The 14,019-nt window shown below is 38.3% G+C and overlaps 1 protein-coding gene across 1 annotated transcript in view; it reads right to left on the bottom strand.

The window, feature by feature from the left end:
- NID1 (nidogen 1) overlaps positions 1 to 14,019 on the bottom strand; it is a 71,004-nt gene that overhangs the window by 23,371 nt on the left and 33,614 nt on the right. Inside the window, exons 11-14 of the mRNA XM_042477691.1 lie at positions 12,724 to 12,867; positions 10,530 to 10,652; positions 5,077 to 5,292; positions 1,193 to 1,365 (exon numbers count right to left, since the gene is read on the bottom strand). Coding sequence (XP_042333625.1) covers positions 1,193 to 1,365; positions 5,077 to 5,292; positions 10,530 to 10,652; positions 12,724 to 12,867 — 656 coding nt within the window. The remainder of the gene's footprint in view (positions 1 to 1,192; positions 1,366 to 5,076; positions 5,293 to 10,529; positions 10,653 to 12,723; positions 12,868 to 14,019) is intronic.

The following is a 14,019-nucleotide window of genomic DNA, read 5'->3' as shown; positions in this document are numbered from 1 at the left end:
GCAGCTCCCAATCTACCAAGCTTGTAACTATGAAAAAAGGAGGTAAGATTAGCTTGCCATGTCTTGTTTTAGAGAAACCCATGTTGCCTCTTCCACCTTTTATACAATAGGGGATTGGACTGGTCTTGCATGGCAGGGGGTTGGACTGGATGGCCCTTGTGGTCTCTTCCAACTCTATGATTACACATTAATAAAGATGTACCAATAATAATCAAAGGGTATGACGAAATGAAAAAGGAGTGGGGCATTACACATAAATAAGAAATGCAAGAAAAGATGAGAGCACTGGAAAATGGTATACTTACTCATTGAGACCAGGCATAGAGAAGGGGCTAGAAAAGAAACATATGAAAGAGTATAGGAGACTGACTGGAGTGCAAGAAATTATTAAGCAAGATTGTACATTTTATAAAAGGAGAAGAGAGTATCAAGCAGAGGAAGATGAAGCACTCCATGGAAGAAATTTAAAGGCCACATAAAGTTTTAGCTAGTATGTGCTGCTAAAATTCAAGAGTCTCTAGTACTATTAAAAACCACTGGAAAGTTTAGGAGATTCTGACTTGCTAAGAAAGGCTATAAAAAGTAATTCTACATACAGCTTAAATTTATTTATAATAGCTTGGAGGGCCTATTCTGGAAAAACAAAAAGTCGAAAGATATTGTGCAACAGGAAGAACATACTTTTCTTTGGGAATGCTCTTCCTTACAATTACAAATCTGGCCATGACTTCAGGATTTATTGATTTGTCTATTTATTAAATGTATTTTTGTATTGCTTCCAGCCCACAAAGTCTCCTAAGGCAATGAACAAGTAAAAACCAATAAAAACAATACAGACATGAAAACATTTTTAAAAACACATTAAACTGCTCTTTTAAAAATCCTAAAAGCTATTTAAAAACAATCCCAAAATCCAGTTTTAAAATAGCTGAACAGTAGTTTCAAACACTGAATGCTACCATCCATTTCAGGGTCCTTGGGCTTTTGTTTTCTTAGTAACTGCAACCTAAGCCTTAAAAATGGATTTTGAGCCTTCAAAATGTATGGGAAATCAAGTTAGATTTTTTTAAAAAGTCAGATGTGTCATTGTTCTTGATACTGAATTTGAAACGTACTCTTTCTTAGTAACTCTTTAGATAAAAACTTGTTTTCACTAAACCAAATGGTCACATCGTGTTCAAGGCTTACTTACAGGCACATGCAGCAACGCTTTTGCATCCAGTTTCCTCATATCATTTCCCTCTAGAGGGACATGGTCAATCTTTCCACTCTGAGCAATCAGTAAGTGTGTTCCTGGAGGCAGAGGAATTGTATCTGGTTTTACGGAAGGACCAACTACAACAGGGGGAGCAACTGTGCTCAGACCTTATTGACAAAGGACAGAAAACATATGCAGTCAGATTGTGCAAATGCAAATGAAGCTAAATGCAAATTGGGCCCCACTTGCAAGAGGTAATTACACTAAAATAGACAGAACATTGCCAAAATTTTACACATCAAAACACCTTAGAAGATTCAACAGGCGCCAGTGAAGCACATCCTTAATAGAGCTGCATTTGCACTGCAGAAATAATGCAGTGCGACAACACTTTAACTTTCATGGCTCAATTTGTAGTATGTTGTGGCACCAAAACTCTTTGACAGACACTAAATAACTCATAAAACTACAAATCCCAAAATTCCATAGCACTGAGCCATGGTAGTTAAACTTGTGCCAAACTGCATTATTTATGCAGTGCAGATGCAGCCTTGCTTCAGGGAGTCAGCTCCCACTGACATCCATGGACTTACTTCTGGTCAATCTTTCTGAGTAAACATACATAGCTTTGTACCAAATGTCTCTTCTGAGAATACAAGTGCATACTTTTACCTGGGTGAGCTCATTATAATTCAAAGAAATGTATTAGGAGAGAACTGTTCATTCCATTCTATATTTTTTCCAGAGAAATAAAACATATCAAGGAAGATGTTTTGCCATCTGGACCACTCACATACATGACTAAATGTATTTCAGCTATTTCTGTTACTACCAAATGTCTTATTTCATGTATTTATAAGGTAGTAAATACAGGCTTGGTGTCTGCAGCTGGCACAGCAGGGAAAATCTTCAAAAAGGTTTGAAGGCCTAGGAACCAACTGGAAGCCAATAAGAACTAACATTACATGTGCTCAGTGCAGTCCATACTAATCAATACCTGGTGGCTATATTATAATTTTTTATAGCAATAGCATTTAGCATTTCTATTTATATTCTGCTTAATAGTGAACTCAGCACTCTCTATGTGGTTTACAACATATAAGTCAATTGCCCCCAACAAGCTGGATACTCATTTTACCAACCAATGAAAGGATGGAAGGCTGAGTCAACCTTGGCGCTCACAACGTTGTAGTTGCAGTACCAGCATTTAACCATTCCTTCACCAAGGCTCCTTGTAGTTTCAGAAGAAGCAGTAATATTAGTCTCTTACAGCATAGAAAGGAGGGGGGGGTGAATGTAGCCACACTTTTAAGACAAACTGGTTTTACATAAAATTGCTTACAAAAAGTCAATTTCTTTGGGTTCAAACTCAAAGAATTAAGTTGTTATATGTGCAGTAGTAAAGACTCATACTAATTCATGCAGTGTGCCATGAAGCATTTTCTTTGTCCATACTTCTGTCAATAGATTGGAATTTGTAATTGTAATTCAATTTAACTGTTTCTGGCCCAAAACAGACAAGCCAAATAGAGAGCTTCCAGCCTCTTCGGGAGCATGGTGTTTAAATGATGCACGCTTCTGAAATGGCCAGAAGCTGCTCTAAGGCTGTGTAAGGTGGCCTGAAGCCACTGGCAAAAGGAGTGGATTTAATCCGCTCCTGCCAGTGGCTCATTTGTGACCGACACCGCAGTCCACTTCAGGAGCAGGCTGTCTGGGCTCCATGGTTCCAGGCCAACAGGGACCAGAGCACCCTCTGGCAGCTCTTTTTGGCCCATCTGCTTCGGCTTTCTCTTTCTAATCCCCCTTTATAATTTCCTTGGTCAAGGACTGCAACCTTATATGTCCAGGGAGCTTGAAATGTACTGTATCTGATTTTTTGGTATTGCCAGTTCTAATGAAAGGAACTGAGTGAACACTTAAAAACAGAACAACACACTGTCAGAATTAAATTACAATTGTTAAAAAAACAAATGGGACAAGCACTGTCTCCAGCTCATTTTCTTGTAAATATTGTCAATATCTGGCACCGGGGGTCAAACCTTAAGTGATGAGAAAGATGAGTTAGATATGACATGGGTATCAAGCAATCATCCATCTATACTGCCAACTATAATAAACTTCAGAGCTAAGGGGGAACAATTCAGAAATAGATGTTTGCTGATGACGTTTTTAAAAAGGTCACACCAGTGAACTGGTAGAAGTCACTTAAGAACTTGGATTTAGATTCTGTTGAAGTAATGATTTTACTTTTAACAGCAATAGCTTCTTCTGCTGGCATACAAAGAATATTATTTTCCTTTGGATTCATTCATTCTAAACTGAGAAATCGTTTGGGACCTGATAAGGCAAGATTTTTTTTCTTTTCCAGATAATGAACAGACAAGAAGATGAAGATGACTGAAGTACAGGGGACAGTATTTTAATCTTTTCATGTGTGGACTGGGCTGATAGTCTAAGGTTTGTATTTTTTAAAGATATTTTGTTTGTCCACATCAGTTAACAAACATGAATGTTTAGTCAAATACAAGAATATATACTGTATATACTTGTGTATATTCTAAAGTTCTAGAAATTTAGATTAAAAAATTGACCGCAAAACTTGTCGACTTATCCACAGGTCAAAGCACTGTATATACTTGGCTATAAGTCTATCTCATGTATAAGTCGAGGGCAGGTTTTGGGACCAAAATTATGGATTTTGATATGACCCATGGATACGTCAAGGGTAAAACTTAGGGGCATGTAACAAAGGATCAAAGGAAAACAATGTCAAAGAACTCGCAAAATTCCAGCAGGCATAATTATATGTGCTCACACTAAAGACTGAATGGATAAGAGAGTAGAGTGAGATCAGTGCTTTCAGGACAGATTACACTCTTGTCTTTCACCAGAGGATGGTTCTTTTTTCATAAGAGTTAAAGTACAGTACTTACATCGACCCGTTGATAAGTCAACTCAGTTTTTTTGGGTCAATTTTTTGACTAAAATTTCTAGACTTATATACACACACACACATATATATGGTGAAAGGCAAGAGTTTAATCTGCACTGAGTAGAGAGTAAAAGCACTCATCCCTTTTTACTCTTTCAGCCATCCAGACTTTAGTATGTGCACAAATAGTTAACCCTGATGGAATTTTGTAAGTTCTTTAGCCTTGTTTTAATTTGCTTCATCCTTTACATCGTTCATTACATGTGCCTAAATTTTACCCTCAACTTATCGACGGGTCATATCAACATGCATAATTTTGGCCTGTAACTTGCCCTCGACTTATAGTCAAGTATATATAGTAAACTATAATGTTATTGTTTTAGTTAAATTAAACTATTTAAATTGTTATAAGGTAATTATTATTATTATTATTCCAATAAAATACAGTAGAAAGTTTGTCCAAATATTAATGATTAACTTATTAAACTGGAGAGATCACGTTATAATAATTTCATAATTATCTACCTATGATGTGTTTCTAATAGTATAAGCAGTGTTTTCAATTTAATTATAAAACTAATCTAAAATGTTGTTATTCTAAAAATGAAAACTACATCTGGAAGTAAATATTAAGATTATACCAACAAGAATGAGTCTTCGGTAAATACACTGTATAAAATAAGTATTAAGCTTATAGTGAGGAAGAGTGCCCTTTTGGGAGTAGGGGGAAATCATATGATTACATTGTGTCTTTCTGAATAGTGATTTAAATCAAAGTGATTTAAATCAAATACTGTACATCCTGGTTATGTCAATCCTTTCAACATGGCTTATTAACATGGAAAGTCTAAGTAAATAGGAAAGTTTGGAAAAGGGCTGTAAGAGAAGCCTGTGATCTAAGCGACCAATTAATCAAAATCTAAATGAGGAAACTGTTACTTCTTACATGGAGGCTGGATTCCTGGGCCACTCTTGGTTCCATCAATTTCATTACCATCTCTGTCTACACACCAGCAAAATCCAGTACTTGAATGGCACTGGGTTGGCAAATAATTCCCATAGACATCACACTGAGGAATAAACTGGCCAACTGGCCTGGGACCTCTTGGTCCAAAAGCCACAATTTGTTCTTGTTCCCGCTGACATTTTGTCTTCTCTACTTCTGCAAATTAAAAAAAAAAACCAATATGAAAATGAAAGGAAGAGTTGTTTGTATTCATTTCCCATTCCATTTGTATTATATTCTACTTACAAAATCCACTGTAAGTAGACTGTAACCAATTTACCGCCCAAGGTTCTTCTGCATTAGAAATAGGTGATACATAGGTCATTAAAAAGTATGAACATTAAATGACATCAAATGGTTTTTGCATCAGTGGTTTGACTGAAATGAGTTTGGGATGGAGTAGAGCAGGACAAGTACTGGTCAAGCAGGAGAACTTATTTAAGTTGACTTGTGGGATTCAAGAACTGCAACACTCCAGAGTTGTAGTAGGGATTCCTAAGCTATGGGTATTTACAATAGCAATAGGTTACTGCTGATCTTATGAGCTAAAAAACCTTAAACTTTTTTCTTGGATATTCAACACTAGTAAAATCCTGCCTAATCTTATCAGAAGCTGAAAAGAAAAAAATTATATAGTTTATGCAACTCATCATGTGTTGCCTGTGATTACAACAAATACTTTAAGCAGACAGGGAGCAAGAGATATATTACATCCATTATTAAGATACATAGTAATACTATCATCACATGATAAGCAATTTCTGTGCAGTTTCTCATCATGTATATAGGAAATTTTCTACAAGTTGCCATAATGACTAGTAATGTTACTATTTACCATAGTGTGGAAACTGGTAAAAAGTTAAAGGTTTCCCCTTTCACAAGATTGTCTAGTTGTATCCAACTGTAGGGGGTGGTGTTCATCTCTGTTACTAAGCCAAGGGAGCCAGTGTTGTCAAACACGACTTCATGGCCATGTGGCCAGCATGACTGCACGGAACACTGGCGAAGGACAGGCTGCCCAAAAAGGGGGGCCTGCCGGTGGTCTAATGTCCTCCGGAGGGAAGCCGCAGCCATCAAACTGCACGGTTTCCCTCTGCAGGAAAAAGAACCGGAAAAAACTGGGTTCTTCTTGCACCACAGGGGCAACATAACGAGTGCACCACTCCTTACGTAAGCACTGTGTGGCAACGTGCGGATGCTATGCAGTGCTTATGTAACAATGGCGGAGCCCGTGTACATGGGGTTTATTTTGTTCTGTGATCCATAAGTTCATGATGACAAAAGAAGCCATCTGTGCTTTTTTAAGTGATGCATCTAGATAGCTTCAAATACTGGCAGATGAAGACATTGTTGTTGGAATGCTGTTCTTATAGTTCAGGGGTGGGCAACTGTGATAGTGGCCAATTTCTGCCCCCTTGCTGTAGTGATCACACATCACATTTTCAGTCGAAAATCACTCCCAGACATGACCAGAAAACTACTTCTGGTTTTCTTTTGGGAAAACCTTGGGGACAGGTTGGCAATCAGGGAGGGTATGTGGTATTTTTTTATTACTATTATCATTCTAGATGACAGTTTGTAGCACTTTGGTAGTGGGCTTTTTTGTCCATTTGGGAGCAATGAGGGGGTTGATGAAGGACTTAAGGAGAACAGAAAGTGGAGGCTGCGTGTACTTTTTGATTCCCGTTATAGCAAATTCAATTGTTTTTCTTACACGGAGCACTGTTAATTTGACATAGGCTTTTGCCACAATTATTTTCCCCATTGATTACACATATTAACCATTTTGGCAAACGACTTTTAGTGGTCACAGACTCTAGCCAGACTGTCCGGGTTGGTTTCTGTTTGGTAAACATAGTTGATGTGACATGAAGGGGTGACAAGTTTGGCCATCTGTTTCTTTTTGAAATGAAACAATGGAGCGTGAAGGAATAATGAAGTACAGACATTCTTAATAGCTGCTGGAATGTCACTGCTTACATCAGTAACTCTTTTGTTAACAAGCTGGCTATGTGCTGAATATATGTTAAAGTTCCGGGCAATTTTCACAGCCACTTCAAGTGATGGATTTGTTATATAAATATAAGAACTATATCTGTACAATCAATCCTCTAGCTCAAAGATTCAGAGAGTCTTAAAGTAATATTAAGAATATTTGTATTAACTAAAAATAAATCGCTAACAAAGATGTAAAACATAATCCTATATGTCTGCAATAACTAGAGACAAAACAATACCATAAGTAAACCATAGCTGGCTGGCTCTTTTCCTGGCTAGCTGAAGCACCATATTCTGTTCCTTAACTAAGAAGAAAAACATGTTGGAGGAGACAGGCAGGTTTTAATTTGTTCACTGAGACTGAAAAGCTGTTAGGCTGCTGTGCAAGAAGGCTTTCCATTTTCTCATCCTGAAGAGCAGTGAGAGGCACTCAGAGCTCTTGAAGGCCAAGTATTCTGTAGGTCTAGTTCTGTACTAGTGCAACATTCAAGCTCAGTCTGGGCAGTGGTACATAAAACAACTTGGCAAAGTTACTTGAGGAGGGTTACAGCTCTCACGATTCCCCCAGCCAGAATGGCCAACATTTGCCAAGTTGAGGCATATATGTAGATGCTGCATTGCAGCAGCAAAAGTCAGCCTATATCTGACCTGAGGGACCTGAATAAAGGGCTACTTGCTCATAATAAATGATTTTAATAAACGTGTAATGAGTGGGGAAAAATACAGTTCATTTTATCTGAATACCTCATCCTCAACTAGCAAAGTCTTTTTCTTTCATTTTGTTTTTGTGATGTTTTTGTAGATCAAGAAACAAGTGTTTATTATGCGTTTACTGACTGTTGTGCTGGAATACTATAAGCTAACATACCTGCATGTGATTCGATTTCCCTACCATTATAATTAGGCACATAACAATTTTCCTTGATCAGAAAGGGGTATAAACTGGGGTCAAATTCCTCCTACCTTTTCTCTTTCCATGTACACATCTAATTTGATTTGATTCAATTTGATTTGTTTCATATCCCATTTTTCTCCTGAATGGGACCCAAAGCAACAACTCAAAACATAATAGACTCATTGTCTCTTTCTCCAAAATTAAACAATGTAGCCTCTGGGATCATTACAAGTTTCAAACAAGATCCACTGAGCAGTGATTTGAGGCCTGTCTAAATATTAATATGTACTACAAATCCAAAAGACAAAAATAAGATGGCCCTTGTTCTCTCAGACAAGGTTTCTTTCCCTTAAATGTCAATGGGAGAGATTTATCTGAACTCCTCTGAAGCAGCTTTGGTGTGGGCCAGAATACATTATGTGTATGCTGACTTTTAACTGATGTGTCCTAGACAATGACAGGATTAAACAATTTACAGAGAAAAGGGAGGCACTTTTAAATGATGCTTCCCTTGAAATATACTTTATTACATTTAATTTAATTTATATGCCTCCTAGCATGAGACCCAAGGCAGCTTACTAAAGGCTTTAAAAAACCCAGCCTAAAAATCTGACAATAAAAATACAGTTAAACAAATCATCACATTAAAACATAATTCAGTTTTTTCATAGAATCATAGAGTTGGAAGAGACTTGAAGGGCCAACAAGTCCAACCCCCTGCCATGCAGGAACACACCACCAAAGCACCCCCAACAGATAGCCATCCAGCTTTTAAAAGTATAGATCATACAGAGTGGCTGTTTTGTCTGTTACTGGGTGTTAACTGCCGGACAGAGGTTCACAGGCCAGCTCTTTCCTAGGTATTCATAAGCATATAGAAGATTCAAACTGTGCTTCACTCACTGAACAACAGTCAGCCTTCCAGTAGAACTGATTCACGGGGGTCAGCTTCAAAGATCAGATGGAATTTTGGAGATTACTGCACCGGCTTTTATTCCTGCGCTAGGTGCAGGATGTGAACACACAGGAATGGATTCTGTCTCATAGCCCCATCCCCAGGAAGTACTCGTCCCGTACCTGACCCAGGCTTCTCCCAGACTTTTTAAAGAATGGGATTTTCCCATTTTTTTCTTTTTTTATTGATATTTTTAATTATTAAAACATACCTATACAGATTCAAATTGACAGCTTTACATATTTCAAAATAATGTCCATTTCATTATAATTTCCAGAAAATTGATCATGATTATAAAACGAAAGCAACAACTTTAACTATTTCCTAAATTTCCACTTTATCTGGTTTCATAGAACTTTTATTTAGCTCAATATTCCCAACTTCTGATTTTCTGTCATTTCACTGTCTCAACAGTTTGAAATCCATTAAGCTCAGTTCTTAATGATTTTTCTTCTCTTATGTTCTTGTAAATCTAAGTTTTACGTTTCCTTTTACATAATTCTACAATAGGGTTCCATTCTTTTTCAATAATATTCAAATCTCTATTGTTTAATCTAACTGTTTATTTATCTATTTCACACATATCAGTTAATGTCAGTAACAAATCATTGGTGGTACTTTTTCAGATTTCCAATATTTTGCCCATAATATCCTAGCTGAGGTTATCATGTACAGTACTAATATCCAATGTTCCTTCTCAGTCTTTTCAATTTCCCCATTCTTTAGAAGCTCCAGGAGAAGCCCAGGTTGGTTACTGGATGTGTACTGCCTGGGGACAGAGCTGTGCAATACAATCTGTCCCTGTGTGTTTACATCCTGCGCCTAACACAGGAATAAAAGTCAGTGCGCTAATCTTTTTTATGCCTTTAGGGTATCTTGGTCCCCTTTTTAGCTGGAGCAGTAAATAGTCAAATGCAACACTGAAAAACATAGTTCTCATTCTAAAGGATCCATGAAAAGCAGTTACATAGCTCAGCTGCTGTGAAATTCAGTGCTCACTGGAAAGTCTCCCATTCAAGTATTAACCAGGGCTCACCCTGTTTAGCTTCCAAGATCAGACAAGTTTCTGATTCCTTTAGAGTATTTGGGTTCCCTTGTGACAGCTTTGCCTGGCTGAAATTCTACACCCATTTATCACATTGTTAGTCTCACTGAACTCAGTAGAGTTTAGTTTTTTGTGGGGGGGGGGGGGGGGGGGGGGGGGGCTAGGTGGCCATGTTTGAGAAGAGTTTAGAACATGGCCACATAGCCTGAAAAAAATCCTCAAAAAACTATGGATTCCGGCCATGAAAGCCTTCGACTTCACCTCAGTAGAGTTTCTCTGTCATGCATAAACTGCACTATAAACTTCTAAAGAAAAAAACCCAGATAAATAGTGAAAGAGCAATATCGAACAATTACTTTCTGACTACAAAGTTCAGTTTGATGAACCAGAGGATTCAGCATTGCTGAATAACCTCAGTTAATTTAAACATATTCCACCCTAAGCTATTAACAACAGTTTGCCTCTATCAGAATTTTTTACAAGACATAGTAAAAGTTTACCTCCTGGCACACACTGGAAACCATCTCCACGATAGCCTGCCTTACACTGACAGCTGAACGACCCTGGTGTGTTATAGCAGAAAGCATCTGGATGACAGCGGCTCAGTTGGCATTCATCTACATCTGTAAAAAAAATCAAAATTAATTATTTATTATAGTAAGATATATCACTTTCAGGAAAGTGAAAAGTGTGAATACAGGCCCTGCCTCTGATCTGCATAAGGACCCAGGTTTTCTCTTTTTTTATTTTTTGATAAGCTGCCATGTCCTCATCCTGCTAATATGCAGCCTGCCATGAATACAGATATTAAGTCAAAATTTAGTGCTTAAAGAGTGCTAAGTTTTCACTGACACTCTAGCAACCGTCAGAGCAATTGATAAAGAATGGTGCAAAACTGAATAAGAACAGATTTACTTCTGCACCATTCTTTTTTAATCACAGGGATATTTCCAAAATAATTATCTAAGAGTGAATAGATCAGGGTTCACAAAATGGTTCCAATGTTTACAAAGACTCAGCAACACAAACTACAAAAACATTGATTAAGGTGACTGAAGTGTGAGGAACAAGATGGTCAAAAATAAACAAAAGGAAAATATAAATGTGGCAAACAGGGTTTTAAACGAGAATTAACTAGTTTGCCAACACTAAATGTTATATAGGCCCAGACTTCATTTGTTGTGTGCTAAACATGTATTTATTTAAGGGATTTATATCCTGCCTTTCTCCCAAACTGGGACCCATTTTTCCAGTTGTACTTAATTAAATCAAAATCAAGAGAAGTCTATACTGATTAATTTGGGGGAAATTAAAGTTATAGTTTAGCTGGCAGATCATTAAAAGAGAGCCAATATGATTTAGTGGTCTACATATTGGACCAGGACTTTGGGAGACCAGGATTCAAACCCATGGAAACCCAGTGAGTGACCTTGGCAAGTCATATTCTCTCAGCCTCAGAGGAAGGCCAGGTAAACCTCATATTAACAAATCTTACCAAGAAAACCTTTTGACAGGTTTGCTTTAGGGTCACCATAAGTCAAAAATGACTTGAAGGCACACAACAACAATAGCAATGTCAGCTACAGCGCACCCTTTCCATTTATGAGGCCTCCTCCCCCCACACACAGTTGAGAAAAGTGCACATGCTCAAGCCCTATTACAGCCAACAAGGTGGCAATGTACACATACTGCATTGGTGCGTGTGTCACCATTGACAATAATGGAGCAAGGTGATCTGCAGACTCTTGTGTGTGTGGATGGCTAGCCCACCAATATGGTGGGCCCACTGTATACTTTGAAGAGCTAGGACCAAACATGACACACTGAACCTGAAAAAATTACAATGAGATTGTTTTCAAAATAATGTTGCACATTGGTGGTATATTTAATAATAATTCCCATATGAGTTCCCATATGAGTTTTGCAATCAAATGTGGTTTAAAATACTGCACTGAAAATAATAAACTAAATCAAACATTTTGTTGATAAAACATGCAGAACCTTCTGCCCCACCCACACCCCTCCAGCCTTTGGTGTAATTCAAAAACCACTCCTGGATTTATCAGGTTTAGGAGCTGGTTTTGGAGAGATATGAGGAGGTGTATGAGTGGGGCAGATTGCTGCCTTCCTAGTTCTGCTGATGTCCTCCATCTCACCAGTCTACCAGTGGATCCTGCCCTTGATGAATATGCGAATGCTGACAATCCCAGAGGCATTTTGGACCTCTGAAAAAGTGGGTATTCTCATCATTCCTTGGTTCATTTCTGGCATTTCTGACAAGGTGCTTTTGGGATGTGGGATTCACAAAATGCTTTTGGGAGTTTCACAAGGGTCATTTTCATAGAGCATCAGCTACCATATTAGTAACCTTTTTTTAAAATGTGGAGGACTATGCATGGTCATAGAGGAAGCCTTTTATTGTCATCTTTCTCAGAACAAAGCTTGTTATGTTCAGCTTTTAGATTGGCAGCTTAATACTGTTATAAATAGCTAGAATCTAAACAAATGATAAGGAATTTGATAACCAAATTATGCAAAAAATCTTTAGGAGCAGCTTGGGAAAATCAAGCTTCCAGAATTCCCTAGCCAGTATGGGGAGTGGCTGTGTTGGCTGAGTATTCTGGGAGCTGTAGTCCAAAAAATAGTTTTTCCAAAAAGAACAAGATGAAAAATGGTGAAAAAGGACTTACTCACCTACACAGGAACGCCCATCTCCAGAGAATCCTGGCAGACATGTACAAATGTAAGACGAGCCACCAGAGTATATGCAGCGAGCACGCAGAGGGATATCACAAGTGTGTGTGCCTGTCACACAGTGATTGATCACACGTTCAACAGCTACAAATCAGAAATACATATACAAAGAAGTTTGTAAACCCTTTCTTTAACATTTTGAACAGAGAAAATTGATACAAAAAGGATACAAAATGGAAATTTAGAAAGAATCAGTTAGTAACTGTATGCAACATGGGGGTAGAATTCTGAAACATAACTGTGTTTGTCTGTGAGACTAACTGTGCAAAAGAAATTGTAGCATAAGCTTTTGTAGATTTGGTCTACTTCCTCATATGCAGCATGTACAGTATACTAAATTTTACATCTGAAAATGGGGGAGAGAAATCAGAGGAAGATAACTGTAGCCCAAAAATTACTTACAAGTTATATGGGGCTCCTACCAAAACCCAATGTCATTAGCAACTTCTATTTAATCATTTCTTCTTCTCCAAATTTATTACATATCCTTTCTATCTCACTTGAAGATTTGTGTTTCAGTATCAGAGTCATCATCTGGCCTAAATGTCCAACTGTACCTCATCCAACACCATTAGCATCCCTCCTTAGTTTCTCTCATTCTGCCCACAGAATCCCTAGCTTTCACAATCTTCTTTAGTGTGTTCTGACTCACAAATCTACTTGGAAGACTCAGGCCCTATACAAACCAGCACTTTGTGCTGGCCTGTGGGCAGAGTTAGAGGGCAGCGTCTGCACACTGGGTGCCCTAATCAGGGTGCCTTTTTGGTGCACATGATGCAACGCCACCTTGGAGAGTGCAAAAAGGAGCTGCTTTTTGTGGCTCCTTTTTGCACTCTCCACAGGCTGAATCAGGGCTGCGGTGTGAGATGGCTGCAGCCCTGATCCAGCCAGTAAAGGGGTGGCTGCAGATAGCCCCTCAGTCTCTCCTGTTCCAGAAAGCAGCACAATGACTTGCAGGACAGATGGCAGGTTCTGTGGCAGAAACAGCTCTGTCTTCCAGCATCTTATTACTGTTCAATCACAGTTGCTCTCTACCCCAAACAGTTCCATCTAAACATACACTGCTCATTGCAGCAGAAACAGCAGACACACTATCAATATCACATGTGCACAGCAGTGCATGAAGAGAAGTGTCTGGTCGTGTTGGGAAAGATGCAGTTGGATAGGTAGGACCAGAATGATATTCTTTCCCATTCTTCATCTTCACCTCTCCTTAGCATATCATTTGGAGAGACA

Source organism: Sceloporus undulatus, chromosome 1, assembly GCF_019175285.1.
Source record: "Sceloporus undulatus isolate JIND9_A2432 ecotype Alabama chromosome 1, SceUnd_v1.1, whole genome shotgun sequence".
In the NCBI taxonomy this organism is placed as follows: Eukaryota; Metazoa; Chordata; class Lepidosauria; order Squamata; family Phrynosomatidae; genus Sceloporus; species Sceloporus undulatus.
The sequence above is the reverse complement of the archived record's forward strand: the minus strand, read 5'-3'. Positions and strand labels throughout refer to the sequence as shown.